Source organism: Oratosquilla oratoria, unplaced genomic scaffold (genome assembly GCF_046742065.1).
Source record: "Oratosquilla oratoria isolate Oo_2021 unplaced genomic scaffold, ASM4674206v1 SCAFFOLD49, whole genome shotgun sequence".
NCBI classification, from domain to species: Eukaryota; Metazoa; Arthropoda; class Malacostraca; order Stomatopoda; family Squillidae; genus Oratosquilla; species Oratosquilla oratoria.
The window spans coordinates 3,509,734-3,529,666 of NW_027467713.1; the positions used below are offsets into that span (position 1 = coordinate 3,509,734).

At 40.1% G+C, this 19,933-nt stretch overlaps 1 protein-coding gene across 1 annotated transcript; it reads right to left on the reverse strand.

Annotated features, from left to right (window-relative positions):
* Positions 1-2,750: 2,750 nt before the first annotated feature.
* Positions 2,751-15,280, reverse strand: LOC143023522 (carboxypeptidase inhibitor SmCI-like). Its single transcript, XM_076182056.1, has 6 exons — positions 15,164-15,280; positions 14,534-14,750; positions 12,318-12,445; positions 11,954-12,176; positions 5,038-5,174; positions 2,751-3,572 (listed from the first exon to the last, which is right to left on the reverse strand). Exons 1-5 carry the CDS (start codon positions 15,216-15,218, stop codon positions 5,060-5,062), a joined length of 738 nt encoding a protein of 245 aa, XP_076038171.1. The 5' UTR covers positions 15,219-15,280; the 3' UTR covers positions 2,751-3,572; positions 5,038-5,059.
* Between the last annotated feature and the right edge of the window lie 4,653 nt (positions 15,281-19,933).

The following is a 19,933-nucleotide window of genomic DNA, read 5'->3' on the forward strand; positions in this document are numbered from 1 at the left end:
GAAAGGCTACTTATTAAAGTATCTTTACACGGAGGAAGTGGTAGCCTATTAAGTTGGACTAATAATTTGGTTGAATGCTCGAAAACAGAGAGTTGTTTTAAATGGGAAAAGTTAGATGGAAAAATGTTACGAGTGGAGTTCCTCAGGGTTCCGTTCTTGGGCCACTTCTATTCATAGTATATATAAATGATATAGACCACGGACTAAAATCTATAGTCTCTAAATTTGCTGATGATACAAAACTGCGGAATGGCAAATTATCACTTAAATCAATCAGATATTCAAGAAGACATGGATAAATTACAGCAATGGTTTGAAAAGTGGCTAATAAAATTTAACACAAGTAACTGCAAGGTTATGCACATAAGTAAAATTAATAGTAAGTACGATTACAAGTTATTTGGAAATTCGTTAACAAAAGCGGATAGTGAAAAGGATCTCGGCGTCATTACCAGTAACGACCTCAAATCATCTAAACAGTGTATTCCAGCCTCTGAGAAAGCAAATAAGATTCTAGGGCTGATTGCGCCATCTTTTGACTTCAAAAGTCCATCTCTCATTAACAAGCTATATAAATCGTTAATTCGTCCACATTTGGAATATGATGTTTCCGTATGGTCACCGAATCTCATTAAATACATTGGCAGATTAGAAAAAGTACATCGGCGAGCCACAAAACTGATTCCAAATATCAAAAATAAATCATACGAAAATCGACTAAAACATATGAATCTGTTTTCCCTAAAAAAGCGTAAACTTAGAGGTGACTTGATACAGGTCTTTAAAATTCTAAAGGGAATTGACATCAAAAGTGACCAAATTTTCACACTGAATGAGAATCCGACAAGAAATAATGGTCTCAAACTGTCGGGAAATATGTTTAATTTGGAAGTGGGTAGAAACAACTTTGTCAACCGTGTAGTTAATGAATGGAATAAACTTCCTGCAGAGGCAGTGCAACGTAGTTCAGTTCGAAGCTTTAAGATTCGTTTAGATAAACGCCTAGCAAGATGCTGTAATGACTGCTGCCATTTATTTCATATTATTTGTTTATTTGTTATTTACAGGTGAAAAATGTAATCCTACATTTTCTCAATCACGTGAAAACCACTGTTGGAGTAAAAAAGACTGGAGACAGGGAATCTATACATTTCGATTGGAAACTGCAATCCTCTTCAGTATCTACTGAAGAGGATTGTAGTTTGCAATCTAACTATACAGATTCCCTGTCTCCAGTCTTTTCTACTCCAACAGTGGTTTTCACGTGATTTTCATTTATTAGTTATTAGTTACCTGTTTGTTTATTATGTAACTATACCTAAGCATTTATTATGATTTATATGCGCATTGGTTTAAGTCACTGTAACTTTGTTACGGGTTTGCTGGGTTCGAATCCTCGGCTCGTCCACGTTTCAATTTCCAACAAAATGTCTCCATCGAGCGATTCTTCAGTCTCGATTGCGATGGCATGGAATTAAAAGTTGTTTGTGGTTGAATAATATCAATTGATCGCTGGGAACCATTCAGTGTAGATGTATATATATATATATATATATATATATATATATATATATATATATATATGTATATATATATATATATATATATATATTTTTTTTTTTTTTTTTTTCACATCCGACCTAGTTATGGACCAAAAGGTCTCGTGTCGGCATGTTCTGCCTTTGTGATCCTTGTAATCTAATTGCTCCCCCAACACCACCACAATTACCCGCTCTCTTCGGACTTCCAACTTTTCAAGCTTTTGACAGATCCACACTATGAGGGCGGGAATCACGATATCCACACTAGAATTAACCGGTAACGTCTTTTCTGTCACAACACCTACCCGTACTCCCCGCCTACTACCCCTACTCCTTTGTACGCCTTCGCTATGTTCTGTCCACGCTGTGCAAAAAAAAAAAAAATAAATAAATAAATAAATAAATAAATAAATAAATAAATAAACAGATAAATAAACACTATCTGAAATAAGTTTACTATTTATCTTTTATTGTCCTGTTATCCACTTCTACACAGCTTAGCAGTAGAGATCCTAAGACAAATGGTGCCATCTTGTCCTTTGCCACTCACTCATGTTTCTTCACTTAGATTTCTAAAGCCGGGTCCACACTTGTTGCATTTCCACATATCGTATCATCATTGCGTACCACCTAGTGATACGATACGGTGCAACAGGGTATTGTACCCGCTTGTTGCATATCCGTATACAGCAGGCGGATACGCAACAAGTGGGTAAATATCCTGTTGCACCTTATTGTATCACTAGGTGGTACGCAAAGATGATACGATACGTGGAAATGCAACAAGTGTGGACCCGGCTTAAGAGATTGTGGTAGAAAAGGGACTGACTGACCTTGATTGTATATAATTATGTGCTTTCTAAACAAGAATCCAAGCAAGCGAGTCTGACAGGGTACAAACATGATTCGGTTTAACGTCGCCAACTACCCCCTCCTAGGAGGCTAGGTTGATGCCCCTTACAGAGAATTTTGTAACGTGAAATTTAATCATTCGTGCCCTTGGTCCAACTTGCTGGTGGCGGGTTCGAACTGTCGTCACCTCGACCTCCGCAGCAAGTAGGGACGCTCGTAACACAGACACCCTTTTTTGTCTCCATCCTGGGATTCAAACTCGGGTTCTAAGAACAATGTAATCGCCTCGAATACCATACGAGAAGGAACCTGGTAAAGCTGTGTTATACAGGAATAGAAGAAAAATGCACCTTGTTAAAAAAAAAAATTTCAGTCCTTTATTATGATAACATACACATTCTGCAACATCTCAGCTGTGTGTGTGTGTGTGTGTGTGTGTGTGTGTGTGTGTGTGTGTGTGTGTGTGTGTGTGTGTGTGTGTGTGTGTGTGTGTGTGTGTGTGTGTGTGTGTGTGTGTGTGTGTGTGTGTGTGTGTGTGTGTGTGTGTGTGTGTGTGTGTGTGTGTGTGTGTGTGTGTGTGTGTGTGTGTGTGTGTGTGTGTGTGTGTGTGTGTGTGTGTGTGTGTGTGTGTGTGTGTGTGTGTGTGTGTGTGTGTGTGTGTGTGCGTCTATGTGCATGTGTGTTCTCGTGTTTGTGTGTGAACGTGACCTGTGCATATCTATCATGTATATACTTAGTAAACTATTACTGTATATTACACGTGTGTGCATGCGCAGATACCTGGTATAATACAGAAATGCAATCATTACAGACAAGTCCTATTATTCGACATGCGGAGAACTCCAGCTGTATATTGACTACACATTTATGATGTGCATAGCATATAAGAATGTATTACACACATTTTATGCGCATGTAAATGCAGAACAGAAATGTAATTATTACTCCTACAATCAAGCCCCGTCCTTCACTACGAGGGGCAATTTGGTACACGTCCATTCAAATATGTTCAGTGTGTCGTCAATATTGAAAATTGTTTTAGTAAAACTGTCCTCATCCCATACTCCACGGGCAGCGTCACCAAGTCATTTCCTCAGCAGCTGGTGTTGATGTCCTGATTATCCGCGGCCCCGCCTCTTCCGCCAATGTCCACGACTCTCGAAGTGGCTGCTGCGGCACCTGCGATCATACAGAGATTCAAAATGTTTGAGATTCGCGGGAAAGGAGGAGACCTGACTATCAATTATCCTTCGGAACGGACACAGAACAAAGGTGTTGGTGATAAGGGCCCGTTCGCACGTAGGTTTGCACCCTGCCTTATTCAGACAACACACACACACACAATACTTGCCCAATACCTTCACTACAACATGCACACACTACTTCTGTATTTGAGTCCTCTAGGACCTCCCATAGCCAACAGTAAGCTAACACAGGTAGGGAAGAAATGACCAGAGACGCACGTTCATTTTTGCAGAAGGTTTCATCTGAAAGTGCAGACCCAAGGGGATGGCACTCGGTCTCCAAACCGGGCTAAGGTCTCGGCTTCGACCCGACTATCTTTCCTCCCTCCATGTTTTCACATGAGAAGAGCTCGCAACTGACGACGACTACTCCCATCTTCCTCGTACTAGCCAGTTACGCAGAAACAGAGCTACACTGATACAATACAAACAACGGTCCAACGTTGTGTTGTCCAGCAGCAGAAATCCATGCGAGAGCCCGAGGTCCGTTTTTGACAACTGTGGGACTGGATTTCCAGTCAGGGAAGCTCGAGGCAACAATCTATATATTAATACGCTTGTACCTATGTGTGTCACGCGGTGACGTCACGACAACGAAGCCTTTCAAAACGACTGATTGGCTGCGAGCGAAGCGAGAGTGGTGACGTCACGGCAACGGAGACGACTTATTGGCCGAGAGCGGTGACGTCACGGCAACAAGGAGACGACTGATTGGCTGCCAGCTAAGCGACAGTGGTGACGTCACGGCAATGGAGACGACTTATTGGCCAAAAGCGGTGACGTCACGTCGCTTCAGCGCATCCGACATGACGTCACGGTACAAAGAAATCCAAGTAGTTTTATTCTGGCTAAAGACAGACGATTTTATTCACCTATTTATCACATTCTTTCGAAAAATGAAATATCAAAAAAGGTTCTGCTAGTTATTACGATTATTATCCTACACGATATCCGACGTGGAGAGAGGCAAAGGAACAAGGTCACTGAACATCGTGTGACTCGCCTGCCACGCGGCGAACGTGCTCACCCACCCCGAAGGACTGGGTTGTCTTACGGGTTCCTCGTGTCGTCCTCATGTAAAGGTAATAAGGACGGTGCTAATCATCATTGGCAAATATAACCTTTATTGTCTTACAATATCAAACATAAATGTTCATCTTTCTTAAATTTTTACCTGGTACTGATACTAATAGTTGTCAGTTCATTTATTATGTAAAGGGCATATTAGAATTCCACGCGGAAAGGACAGGTTGTGAAAATAGAAAATATTCAGTGTACTATTCCCACATATGGTCTTAGTTCAGGGTTTCTACAGCTACACAAAGAACGACTGAGTTTATTTTCCTATACTGTACATCCGGATTTACAGATCAAGTCCAGAGGCCTTGTTACCTACCTACCTTGGGTGTAGTGGATATCGCCTTAGTTACTTCGAAGTCCAAGATGCTTGCATGTGGCCCTGCAAGTTTCCTTGTCCTTGAATACGCTCTCAGAAGCCTGGCATTGAAATTTTATCTGGACGCAGTCCCTCAGATCACTGAAAGAGACAGATGTACAGTTGCGATGATAGGGTTCTCGAGTTTTTCAGTATGTGTGTGTTGGAAAAAGGGGTTCGTTCGTCATTGATATTCTTGGCAACAGGAGTAAGCAGAATACTCCATTTGCTCATTCATAACTAATTACTGAGATATCGTTCAACGTCTTTGTTAACAAATATAAAGACTGCACAGAGGCAGCTGTAGAGAACCTTGTAATTCCAACTCCACTGATTACAGTAGTCCGGAAAGAATCTGAGGGAGGGAGGGATCTTGTGCTGGGTGAACAGGATTGTGCTACTTCTATTATTATTATTATTATTGTACCGCCCGATACCCAAAAACTACGATGAGTCGCGCGCGCGCACGCACACACACACACACACACACACACACACACACATACACACACACACACACACTAACACTAGGGGAACATTTTTTTTCTACAACTCGAAGTGTGAAAAAAGGTTTAAGGGTTTGTTGGAGGTGGCAAAACGTAGGAGAGAAGTGACATAGAAAAATGGAGAAGAATAATCAGTAGAACTCAGGAAATTTACGAGAATCCGAAGAAGGGAAGACAAATATTGGAAAATGTATAACCTGACCAATTTTACACATTTGCCAGTGGGAAACTAAACCACAGAGAAAGACTCATCAAGTCGAACGTAGGTTAGGTTGATGAAGACGCATCGACACAAACTGAATTAGCGAAGAAAACGTTCTAAATCAGTTTTGTTTTACAAAGAAAAGTGGGCTTGTGAATGAAAGGGGAGAAAAGAGGAACTAATAGAGACAATAGAGAGGAGGAGGAGCCCCCTAAGGTCTGACAGGATTCCCAGCTTGATACTTAAATAAGATTTCACTGTCTACTTGTACGTTCATTACAAAGGCGGAGCATGCCGACAGGAGACCTTTTGGTCCATATCTAGGTCGGATGCGAAAAAAATCATTATAAACAAATAAAAACTATAATAATGTAAATAAATAAAATACATAAATAAATGCACAGGTATAGTTAAATAATAAACAAAACAGGTAAATAGTAAATAATAATAAATTGACATATAACTAATAATAAATGAGAAGCAAATAATGATAAACAGACACATGATAACAAAAGAAATATGAAATTAACGATAGTCGTTACAGCATCTTGCTTAGGTGTTTATCTAAATGATTCTTAAAGCTTCGAACTGAACTACATTGCACTGCCTCTGCAGGAAGTTTATTCCATTTATCAACTACACGGTTGGCCAAGTTGTTTCTACTCACTTGCAAATAAAATCTATTTCCGGACAGTTTGAGACCATTGATTCTTGTCTGATTGTGCCTCAGGATTGGAAGAGGGATAGTGTGGTGCTAATTGGTTCCATTAAACTCCGATGACAAAATTCTTGTCATTTGGTCAAATAAAACAAAAAATCATAAAACACCAAAATGTTTGATCAAACACCAGAAAAATATGACGTCAGACTGACGTCATGTTTTTCTGGTGTTTGATCAAACATTTTGGTGTTTTATGATTTTTTGTTTTATTTGACCAAATGACAAGATGAGAGAGAGAGAGAGAGAGAGAGAGAGAGAGAGAGAAAGAGAATGTGTTGGAGGAGAGGAGTGAGTGAGGGTGTGGGACAGACGAATGCTACATATGACGCTTTCCGGTAAGAAAATCTCTCTCTCTCTCTCTCTCTCTCTCTCTCTCTCTCTCTCTCTCTCTCTCTCTCTCTCTCTCTCTCTCTCTCTCTCTCTCTCTCTCTCTCTCTCTCTCTCTCTCTCTCTCTCTCTCTCTCTCTCTCTCTCTCTCTCTCTCTGTCGGGGAAGGCGCTCTCTGCTATGTTTATAATGACAGATCCTCAGCCCTCAGCCTACCAAAGGTTGGGTACTACTGCGTTAGAGGACTTGAGGAAAGTCTCATGTGATGGACGGCAGACTTCCTGATGGACCAGTACGTAAGAACAGAAGTGAAAGACAGGATGTCAGGGCGGAGGAAAGGAACTAGCTGTGTATTGCAAGGGTCAGTCCCGTCACCCGAAATCTTCCTTATTTGAAAGAAACGATTAGTTTATCTAATCTATTTGTAGACGACGCATACATGACCAGAATATATTACAAAGTTTTACAAAAAGAAATTTAGACATGATTTACGAAAGGAGCCAGTTTAAGAAATCTAACACGTACAGTACATTGGAAATTGTACATATATCATCAATCATATACTCGATTGGAAATTAAACCTATACAAGAACAAAATTAAACCTATACAAGAACAAAAGGGAAAGGCCTGAGGATGTTGTTTACCGATTATGTGTCACCCGTTGATGCATTAGAAAAAAATAATGAGGCATATAATTTGTTGAGCTTAAGACGGAGAAATGATAAAAATATATATATATATATATATGGAACCTGACCCGCCCCAGATTAGAATATGCAACAATGGTGTGGCCTTTATGCAAAGATAATTGTATTTCTAAGATCGAGAGAATTAAAAACAGACCAAAGGGTCACCAGAATACCCAACAGACCGTATAGGTAAGTGTTAGAAAAAATGGAATTCCCTCATTATAAGACGACACGATTGCTTCCTTTAGGATGATAAACGGAATCAACAAAACTGACAGAAGAATTTTTTGGGATGGAAGAATGCCCAAAGGTCATGGAAAAAAAAAATAAGACAAGATGCATGAAGATATGAAACACCTTTCCACACAGATGCCTAAACATTTTGGAACAATTTAAAATAGGTAATATTAAATAATCTAAGCAAAGTCGGACAGATGGAGACAAAGAGATATTACCCCACGAATGTAACTCTTACTGTGAATAAACACACACTCACACACGTAGGCATGCGCACACAAAGGATTACAAAGGCGGAGCGTGCCGACAGGAGACCTTTTGGTCCATATCTAAGTCGGATGCGAAAAAATAATAATGATAAATAAATAAATGAATAGATAAAAACTAGAATCATGTAAATAATAAATATAATACATAAATGCATAGGAATAGTTAAATAATAAACAAACAGGTAAATAGTAAATAATAATAAATTGACATATAATTAATAATAAATGAGAATCAAGCAAATAATAATAACACAGACAAATTATAACAAAAACAAATAATATAAAATAAATGATAGTCATTACAGCATCTTGCTTAGGTGTTTATCTAAATGATTCTTAAAGCTTCGAACTGAACTACATTGCAATCCATCATCTCACTGAAGTAAAAGTGTGTTACTTTGTGAGCCATTTGGCATGTTTACCCCAGAACTAAGGCTTAAATGGAATAGGTCAGCCAAGGAGCGGGGAGTTCCTTACTTAATCACGTCACATACTGTACGTCACACACCTGCATGCTGGGCCTTGCCCACACTTCCCGTGTATACGCGAGTAGAATCCCCACCACCTCTCATCTACGTCTCAGCAACGACTCGGGTGTTAGAGGGGGTTTACGTTGTGTTCGACAACCAAATACCCCGTTCACACGTTCACACATCACTTTAAACACGTGTCTGTCGAACCGCGTTCGACGAACCGTCAGACCGTGCAAAGCCCAGGACGTAGTGATTCCGCCACAAGGACGAAACCAGACGACTGAAAACCTTGCGCATACGGTTGAAAAAAATGCTGTCAAGGAAACAGTCACCCATAAAAGATGTAAATGAACTTTAAACCATTACGAAGGAATCAGCTAAACTTCATCCAAAGGAGACGTCCACAAGAAAAATGGCAGCATATAAACAGCAAACCGAGACAGCTTGAATTACAAAAGAAAAGACGACATACGACTCGGAAAACGCTACAACTGGAAACCAAGAATTGCAAAAACTCAAAAAGAAAAGAAATTTGTTCATTATATATACCTGAAACAAAAAGGTAAAGTGTAGAGGAGCAATACGTGTTCATGAGAAAATTATTACGAATTCAAAGCTGACAAGAACTCAAAAAAGTAGGAAAACAAGCAATTTTTCTCGGGAAAAGAAAAGCATAATATAACTGTATACGAAAATGAAGACGAAATGCCAAAAGAAGATATGGGAACAAACAATAACAATAATAATAATAATAATAGTAATAATAATAATAATAACAATAATAATAATAATAACAATAATAATAATAATAATGATATTAATAATAATAATAATAATAATAATAATAATAATAATAATAATAATAATAATAATAATAATAATAATAATAATAATAATAATAATAATAATAATAATAATAATAATAATGATAATAATGATAATAATGATAATAATAATAATAATAATAATAATAATAATAATAATAATAATAATAATAATAATAATAATAATAATAATAATAATAATAATAATAATAATAATAATAATAATAACAATAATAAATCTGGCAAACTGCATACCAAAAGCAATCAAATAATGATGTAGAGTGGAACCAAGAAGAAAGGAAATTATAGAAAAATTAATCAGAAATGAAGGAGAAAGTGTGATCATCCATATTGGAAATCAATATTACACGGACACCAATATTCCAAGACTCCTAATAGAACTTTACGATGCAGGAAAGACCGGTTACAAACATGCCTGACTAAAAAATACATACATACATATACCAAAGGCTTTTCCCCCTTACACGGGCGGTAGCCAAAAAGAAAAATTCATAGAAACCACTCCCACTCATTCCATCCCCTACATATTTCACTCCCCTCCACCCTCCTCCCTCCCTCTCACCTTGGCAGCACCTCCTGGATGACAACGGGTCATCCCTGCATCCTGTCCACTGCCCTGGGTCAGAAGCAGTTTTCGCAAGACACAACACAAAAATACAGAAACAAGAAATAATCCAAATAACCATAGTGACAAATCTCCAGCACCTAGCAATTTAAAAGATTTTTTCAAGGTACTCAAAGACAGTGAATTCTTAATAAATTAGCTAGAAATGTTTCTTGATTAGGTTTTAGAAGGCTGTCCACCACCATTAAACTGGCAAACATCTAAAACCATTATGACTGGAAAGAGGAAACGCTCCGAAGTATCAGATCCAAGACCTAGATGCATCATATAAACTGTTTATGGCTATCATAAAGAATAAGATAGTACCTACAATGCGACAAGTTAGAAAATGAACCACAAGCAGAATTTACCAAAAAAGAAAAAAAAAATCGACGCATAAAAGACAACTAACTCCTGGGCTACATCATAAAAGAGTTTTGATACGAAGAAAACCTTTTGCGTGCCACACCAGTTGACTTCAAAAAAGGTGTTAATTTAGAGAAATGCCCTTTGGAACTATCGAAAACATCCAAGATTCATCCACCTCACAATTGACTTTGTTAGTGAAATTGATCAAGATGACAAGACAGTGATGTATTTGAATAACACGGCTATTGTTTAAATAGAATATCAAGCGGGACAAGACAGGGATGCAATGGCTTCACATCCCTTTTTCTCCCGATCATTTATGTTATATTGATCCACGTGAAGGACAGGAAATTGGACCACAAGGAGCTGCTATATACCAGCTTTGTTCTACGCTGATGAGGGGCTGCTGCTGCTGCTGGCTCGGAGTAAAGAGGACGTAATAACACTATTATTCTTCCTAGCAGAAACAGCGAATGCCTGTAGCCAAATGATTGTCTAGCATTTATGAGAACATAGAAAATGTAGGAGGCATAAAAGAATCAAATGAAACAAATGATCTAGGAGTAACAGTAACAAACAAGAGAAGATCCATTGAAAAGTTTGTAACGAATAGATCAAATGAAGCTAGAAAATAGAATCTGACAGCTGCAGAAACAGTAAGAAACTCAGACTGTTGATCGGAAACAAGTTGCTTTACCAAAAATATTATATTGTCAAGAAGTATTACCATACAAGAGAGATGACCTGAAAAACTTGAAAGCAAAAGAAAATGGCGCATTTACATCCAAACTGTTTTATGAGAGGATAAATTGGTACTTCAACAAAGACCACAAGGGACATGAATGCTAAATGAATTTGCGTGTGGTATGTGAAAAATTAACTTCTCAATAGATGTTTATCACAGAGACTGAAGTGCCCCACAGATTACTGGTCCAAAACAATAGATATCTCCAAATATTAAATAGAAACATAGATGGACTAGGGGCAAATATATAAATGACGACGAACGCCACTGAAGAAGGGGATAACAGTCTGGAAGGAGTACAGAGAAAAATTAATTTCAATTCCTTGACAACAGTGAAGCTTCTGTTATTCAATTAGATGTGGAAGAAATACTCTACCACTTTGGGATAGAAACAGATTCGTAAACGAAAATAATCTATAGTATGCGACAAATCCTAAGTCACTTTATACTGGACCGTGAAGCATACCAGCACATCAGAGAATTATTCCAAACTAATTGTAACACCCAAACGTCAAAAGAACAAATAGTATATGTACTATTAATAAACAACAAAGATAACCCAAAATTTAAGAAGAAATTGCTGTACAGAATGTGGAAGAAGTGGAAAAAAATGATGACACAGTAAAGAAACTGACCAAGGAGTCTAGGAAAAGGGCGATCATCATCTGAGAATCAAATCAAGACCAAAGCATATGAACCTATGTATCAACGCCGCCGTTCTAAAGGCGTCACCCCAATCGCCATCGAATTCGGATCTTGACACTGCTGGCTAGAATGTGTACCAAACCCAGACCAACCCAGGTCATGTCTGTGATGCCACTACCGATTCAGAGCCGGACCCTTCCAGAATGGACCTTGCTCCAGTCTGTTAACCCCAATAGCGACCTACTCACCTATTGTAGAGCCATCCGTAGCCAAGACTCTCGCATCTGTTGGTACCACTGATCACTGGCGGCAGCAGGCACCTGTCGGATTTGCCGGAGGCGCCTCCTGGGGAACACAGCTTCCTGGTGCACACTTCCCTCCCGTAGATGCATACGCACGTGTTGCAGTCGCGCTTGGTCGTCGTTCCTTCGGTGCACTCCGGATTACTCCTGAAGATGCTGGGCGGTAGGGCTGGAAAGGAGTCTACAGCTGAAAGGCTTATTTGTTTTTATTTTCAATGTGTTTTTGGATTCACTTTTCCAAATACGGATTTGTGAGTTTGAAGAGACTCCCAGAGAGGGAACGATCTGTATACTTATGACATCCTCACACCTGAAATTCGGGTTTCAATGTTGAGCCCCAGGAACCCACACGTCGAGTGGCAGGACTCTTCGTCGTCGAAAAGGTTCTTGCTGCCGTCACAGCCTCCGTAGGCGATCTGAACGCATTTCTGTTCCTCGCTGAGGAGATGAAGAGAGGAGGAGGTACAAGATGGATGAGGAAGGCTTCGATAACATAAACATAGACAATCTTACCTACATTCCCCCATGAGGACTTGACGTACCTAGTCTCATCCCCTCTTTGCTGTTGATTGTGCACCAAGTATAGCCAAGTATAGTGTAAGCCAATTCTCTTGGACTTGTATAGGATTATTAATTATTTTGTTTGAATTATATAAGTTTGTTAGGACTCGGTGAACTGTGAGTTGTATCTTTTCTTCTATTAGGAAAGTGCATCTATGTTATTCCTCTGAATACTGTGAGTGTATGCTTGTAAATGTAAAAATGTAAAGCTTCATTTTCTTTTCTTATTGTAAATATAGTTTACTTAAGTTTCGTGCAGACTTCTATCTTACCTCTATTATAATCTTGCTTAGATCCAGTCTCATATAGAGCTTTCCATTGGAACGTACCTTAACCTATCTATATTCTCTATATGTTCCACTTTATTGTTACGGCCTTCCTTGCTCCCGACCTTGAACTCGACTTACCCTTGGACTCGAAATGGTTAACATGCACATCCTATCTTGACACAGCCGTCTGTGTGTCGTCATCCCTGCTCATCGCTGAGGAGATGAAGCGCTGGATGGATAAGATTGGGTTCTCCAATAACATCCTCAACACCTTACTACAGGCCCGTGCAGAGGAGTGCTGGCGGTGCCCGAACCTGCCCCTTTGCCCTGTGGCCCAAAAGTGCCCTTCATCACAAAAATATACAAAAAATGAATGAAAAATTATTTCTCACAGGCTTTTTTCCATTTTCTTAGCATTCAGAAATTATAATGTGGAAAATGGCGTTGCACCCTACCGGATAGTTGCCAAATACGAATAATACAAAAGAGTAAAGTGCCCAGTTTCCTGCACAAAGCACCTGCTGCCCCTTGCAATGTCTGTGCACGTTACTGCCTTACTACATGCATGCACACTCTTACACTGAACCATAGACGATCAGTGTTATCTATACACAGTATATTGACATAGTACTATGGTTCCCACAACATAGTTCTGCAGTACCATCCCTATATTATCAATTATATTGCAGTTTTATATGTATACATACATATATATATATATATATATACATATATATATGTACATATACATACATACATACATATATACATACATATATATATATAAATATATATATATATATATATATATATATGTGTGTGTGTGTGTGTGTGTGTGTGTGTGTGTGTGTGTGTGTGTGTGTGTGCGTGCGTGTGCGTGCGTGTGCGTGCGTGCGTGTGTGTGTGTGTGTGTGTGTGTGTGTGTGTGTGTGTGTGTGTGTGTGTGTGTGTGTGTGTGTGTGTGTGTGTGATTCACCACCATGTTCTTGGATCACGCGCTGGACTCGTGATCGACAGCTATTTCCCTCCCCGAAGAGAGCTCAGGGCTCACACATGACCGATCTATGGGTAATGCTGTGACCTTACATACACCCAACTCCCCGCCCACGAGAGATGGAGTAACGACTCGCAACGCAGTGATACTGAAGTTATTTCAGCCCTGGGTGGGATTCGAACCCGGACCGCCGTAGTGGCGGCCACGAACCACTGCACCATGGAGTCGTGTGTGTGTGTGTGTGTGTGTGTGTGTGTGTGTGTGTGTGTGTGTGTGTGTGTGTGTGTGTGTGTGTGTGTGTGTGTGTGTGTGTGTGTGTGTGTGTGTGTGTGTGTGTGTGTGTGTGTGTAACCTGAGGATCCAGACAAAGACCAACATCTCCCGTCAACATGCAGACTCCCGAGGCAGGGGTTGTCGTCGACAGTGTTGTGTGGCATATTTAGATTTGTCTAGTTGGGATTAGACTCGAGTCACAGGTTTGTCCCCAGAAGAACAAAATCACCTGGCTACAGCTGAGCTTAATACAATCGTCTGCGTTTGTCATCTGAGCGTTTTGCAAATACCGCTACAACTCACGATTAGTACCCCCCTGTGTTTTGCGAAGAGTCAAAAGCGTAGCCTTATGTTACATAAACAAACAAAACTGATGCAGCTCACGATTGGTACCCCTGTGTTTTGATAGACAAAAGCGCTTCAACTCACAATTGGTATGTCCACTTGTTCCCGGGGGATTGGCACTCCTGGTTCTCCTTCCTCAACAGCGGCGGCATCTTGCAGCTGTTTATGGTTTCCACGAAGGCCGCCGTGAGGCAGAACCTACGCGTGCAGGCCAGGCCGCCGTCCACACATATGCATTCATTACAGTCTTCCGTCGTGTGAGTTCCTTCAGTACAGCTCGGAGGAGGAGGAAGAGTAGGTGCTGGCAGGGAGGGAAGGAGGGAGACTTGAGGTTAGACCACTGGTGCTCTAACTGTGACCTACCTGGCGACCCACAGATTTGGACGTTTGCGATGATTATGGGCTCGTTTGGGACGAGGGGAGTAGGACATTTGGTCCACGGGGCAAAATATCATTCTTTTTTCTACATCTTTTCTCTCTCTCTCTCTCATTCTCTTACAATGAACATAATTCAAGCAAACTAAAACGAACTTAACTAAACCTAACCATACAACTGGGCTTCATCTTTTTTTTTCCTCTGAAACAAAAACTCAAAACACAGTGTTATTGCCACCCCGATTTTTTTTTTTTTTTTTTTTTTTTCTCTAAATTCTAGAGACTTTCCAATTTCGGAGATTCCCAATAGAGAAAACGCCCTGAAGAGGCACCACTTACTCTCCGCGGAGACGGCGTAGAAGAGTGATGTTATCAGTAGAAGGGCAACCCGCATCCTGTTGAATACACAAGACACACAACACACACCCTATCACGTTCTTTGATGCTCAGGTAGTGAATGACGACAAGGTCGACAGGTATTTTTATGTAAGGAAGAGTTGCCAGACACCGCCAGCTGATCCATCTCCTTCTCAGTAATAATAATGATAATAAATTAATGTTCCTATATGTGGAGGTCGTTGAGGTAGTACTAAATCCGATAACGTTATATTCATCTAATCAGTTATTAGTATTATTACATTGTCGATTGGGAATGCTATCTGTGACGTCACTGTGGCGCGTCGTTATGTTCAGAGGAGAAAAACCCACCGTGATGACGTCATGCTTTGGGCTAATATGGGAAAACGTTACGCTCCATCTAGAATTTCTAATTATAAGATAACTCTTTCCGGAGATTGAACATACAAAAATAGATAAGTAGTAATTATTATTGTTCATTATTCCATTCGCTCGCCTCTGTTCTTGTTTCAACTTGACAGTCGTGTTACCTTCACGATCAGGTATTGTATGATAGGGAGAGTTGTTAGTTTTTTTTTTTTTTTTTTTTTACATGCAATTGAAAAGTATACAAGTATAAGTTTTAGAATGGATTTATTTATTATTATAACTTCTTTACACACACACACACACACACACACACACACACACACACACACACACACACACACACACACACACACACATTCCCCGGCCGGGCGGAGACAAGTTGGGTTTGTCTCCTTTCACGTGTAGCCCCTGTTCACCTAGCAGCGAGTAGGTACGGGACGTTAGTCAAGGAGGTGTGACCTTGCATTCCCGGTGTGTGGAGTGTGAGTGGTCTCAGACCTACCCAGAGATCTGCTAATAATGAGCTCTGAGCTCACTGCCGTAGGGTGGTGTCTGGCTGTCCCGAAAAGAGGCTGCAGCAGATCCGAGGTGAATACACACACACACACACACACACACATTTATATATATATATATGTGTGTGTGTGTGTGTGTGTGTGTGTGTGTGTGTGTGTGTGTGTGTGTGTGTGTGTGTGTGTGTGTGTGTGTGTGTGTGTGTGTGTGTGTGTGTGTGTACAGCACTGAATGGGTCCCAGTGATTAGAGATACATTTTTAACAACCACAATGCACTTTAATTCTAAGTCATCAAGGCCGACATGCAGAAATTGAAATGCGGTACTGCCAAGAACTCGAACCCCAGCATCCTCATGACAAGTGCGTTAGTGACTTAACAACTAGGCAATTTCTGCATGTCGGCCTTGATGACTTAGAATTAAAGTGCATTGTGGTTGTTAAAATGCACAGACACACACACACACACACACACACACACACACACACACACACACACACACATATATATATATATATATATATATATATATATATATATATGTTGAAGTATATAAGATAGATGAGTGGAAGGGTGGTGAGATATGTACTCTGTATTGTGAAGAAGTTCTGGTAAGGACGAAACGTCAGGATAAATCCCTAACGGTTTCTTGTGTTTATCTCGCCACCCATCCACACACACACACACACACACATTAGATAAAATGAGATATGAAGACGGGACACCACGAGCATAGCTCCCCTTCCCGTAAAATACAACTAGGTAAATACAACTAGGTAAATACAACTAGGTAAATACACACACACACACACATATATATATATATTTATATACATATGAGGGTGGAAAACGAAATCACGGGTCTAGTGCCGAGTTCCTGAGTTTATTACTGACCAGTTTCGCTCTATGCTTCTTCCTCTGAAGAAGCATAGAGCGAAACCAGTCAGGAATAAACTCAAAAACTCGGAACTAGACCCGTGACTTCTTTCTCCACCTTCATGAACTTGTCACAATGTACCAGCATATATATATACATATATATATATATACATATATATATATATATATATATATATATGTGTGTGTGTGTGTGTGTGTGTGTGTGTGTGTGTGTGTGTGTGTGTGTGTGTGTGTGTGTGTGTGTGTGTGTGTGTGTGTGTGTGTGTGTGTGTGTGTGTGTGTGTGTGTATTCACCTCGGATCTGCTGCAGTCTCTGTCGAGACAGCCAGACACCACCCTACGGCGGTGAGCTCAGAGCTCATTATTTGCCGATCTCTGGATAGGTCTGAGACCACTCACACACCACACACCGGGACAGCAAGGTCACAACTCCTTGACTAACGTCCCGTACCTACTCACTGCTAGGTGAACAGGGGTTACACGTGAAAGGAGACAAACCCAACTTATCTCCGCCCGGCCGGGGAATCGAACCCCGGTTCTCTGGCTTGTGAGGCCAGTGCTTTACCAATCCGCCACCGAGCCGTGTGTGTGTGTGTGTGTGTGTGTGTGTGTGTGTGTGTGTGTGTGTGTGTGTGTGTGTGTGTGTGTGTGTGTGTGTGTGTGTGTGTGTGTGTGTGTGTGTGTGTGTGTGTGTGTGTGTGTGTGTGTGTGTTTAGTTGATTCATTTTAAGATATTCCTTGCAATCTCGCTGTACCAGTTCGCAGGGTGATCGTCACGATTCCCGTCCCGGGGTTAACGTGGTGAGGAGCCCAAACCGGTTTCAGACCTGGACATCCTGACAGGGTCCTGGGAACCGGGAAAAGTTTTTAGGAGGAGGAGGAGGAAGTCCATGGGGGGAAGTACGTGACTCCACTGCTTAAGGAAATAACAAAGACAGAATGTCACCTCCACCGCTTATGTGTCTTCAACTATAAAGTAATGGCATGACACATTCGTAAAATTCAACAAGAAGAAACGAAGTAGACGATATCCATATATTTCGATCCACTGAAGAGGATTACAGTCTGTGGTCGAAATATATGGATATCGTCTACTTCGTTTCTTCTTATCCGACACAGGGGGTCTTCGTTGAATTTTACGAATGTGTTTCCTAAATGGCGTTACAATTGTGTCATTTCCGTCTTTTAGTCTAGCCATAACATAAGTCTTCGAGTGGTTGCAATTTGACATCCCTTTGACCAAGGGTGGACAACTATTGGCACGCATACAAAATTTAACTAACAATGGCTTTGCAATGAGAGACATCGATAAAGAAATTTAAAATAATATGGAGAAAGCCAACACTAAGAATAAAGAATTAGAGGGTAAGAAAAATAATATAAACATTTATTATCAGAATACAATGTCATCAGCCCATAAAAAAGATGAAAAAGATTTAAAAGACATTATCCATAAAAATTGTAAGCCTAGAAACGAAAAGGACAAAGTAAACTTTATAATTTATTACCGTAACCCAAGAACATCATCGCTGGTGATGAAAAACAAAATGGCAGCTACCACGGATAAACTTAAGAAAAATAATGTGGTATATAAATACTCGTGTGATTTATACAAAAACGGTGTGCTTTGCAAAGAAGAGTATATAGGCCATATCACAAAAACTTTAATTCAGAAGCTCACAGAATACATGCAAAATGGCGCGATAAAAACCCACGTAACAAAATCCCACAATACCAGCATTACATGGGACCAACTAAATAAAAGCACCTCAATTTTGGTTATGAATAATAACATGAAGAAATTGAAATGTTTAGAGGCTTTTTTTATTAGAGACCATATGCCACTAATCACCTTTCAACAAAATATGTGTGGTAATTTTGAACTCTTCGGAGCATCCCGTGTCACCCATAGAACATGACTTGTGTAACCATTGACCTCTCTTTTATGTCTTCTTTTCTGTATTTATAATCTTGTGAGGAATGTTTTCAATAAAATTACAAGAAGATGCCTAAAGTGTAGGCGAAGCGTCGTTAAATGTTGGTTTTTATTTCCAAATATGGACTCGCTCGGAAATATATTTTCTCTCCCTTCTTCAGAGAAGAAAATACTCAGGAGAATAGAAAGTCTAAAGAAGATCACCAATGCAGAGTATGCAGTGATTTTTAATAGAAGAAATATATATATATATATATATATATATATATATATATATATATATATACTGTATATATATATATATATATATATATATATGTATATATATAATACGTATGTGTAACAAATATACATATACAAACGTGTACATACATGTATAAACAAATACTTATTTACACATACATATCCGTATATGCAAATATTCATATCTATATATAAATATATGCACACGCATACATACGAGTACATGCATGTATACGAGTGCGTAATTACACAACGCAATCTGCCCAAATCGTTCTTGTCCATCGGATGCCATGACCTTCGCAGACCGGAGGAGTCCAATTGGGGCAGAACGACGGCGGACCGAGGCCCACCGCCCCCACCCCCACCCAGAGGATGACAAGGACGATGCTCCCCGAAGGATAAATCCCAACCAGGAAGGAACTAATCTAAACCCAGGAGAAACACCAAAGGACCCAAAGGAACCCACCCGAACCCAGGAGAAACTCCAAAAGACCCAAAGGAACCCACCCGAACCCATAAGAAACCCACCCGAACCCAAAAGAAACCCACCCGAAACCAGGAGAAACCCCAAAGGACCCAAAGGAACCCCCAATCTCAACCATAGCCCTCGGAAATAAACTAAACCCTATGAGAACCCAGACCCTCGAACACCCGGAAGCAAAGGAACCCAAAAGAAACTCCGCCCCCACCAAAAGAATATGACCACAAAGGAAATGCTAGTTTCCCCCCAAAAAACAACCAATAGCCCCGAAAATAACTTCGAACTCAGGAGAACCTCCAAGAAAATCCCTG

What these genes read in the sequence shown, in the direction of transcription:
- LOC143023522 (XM_076182056.1), bottom strand. Translation starts at nt 15,218, where the DNA reads ATGCGGGTTGCCCTTCTACTGATAACATCACTCTTCTACGCCGTCTCC. An exon ending in AACAAGTGGACATACCAATT is followed by an intron (nt 12,446 to 14,533) that starts GTGAGTTGAAGC and finishes TCATCTCCTCAG; the next exon opens with CGAGGAACAGAAATGCGTTC. An exon ending in CATTGAAACCCGAATTTCAG is followed by an intron (nt 12,177 to 12,317) that starts GTGTGAGGATGT and finishes ACTCCTTTCCAG; the next exon opens with CCCTACCGCCCAGCATCTTC.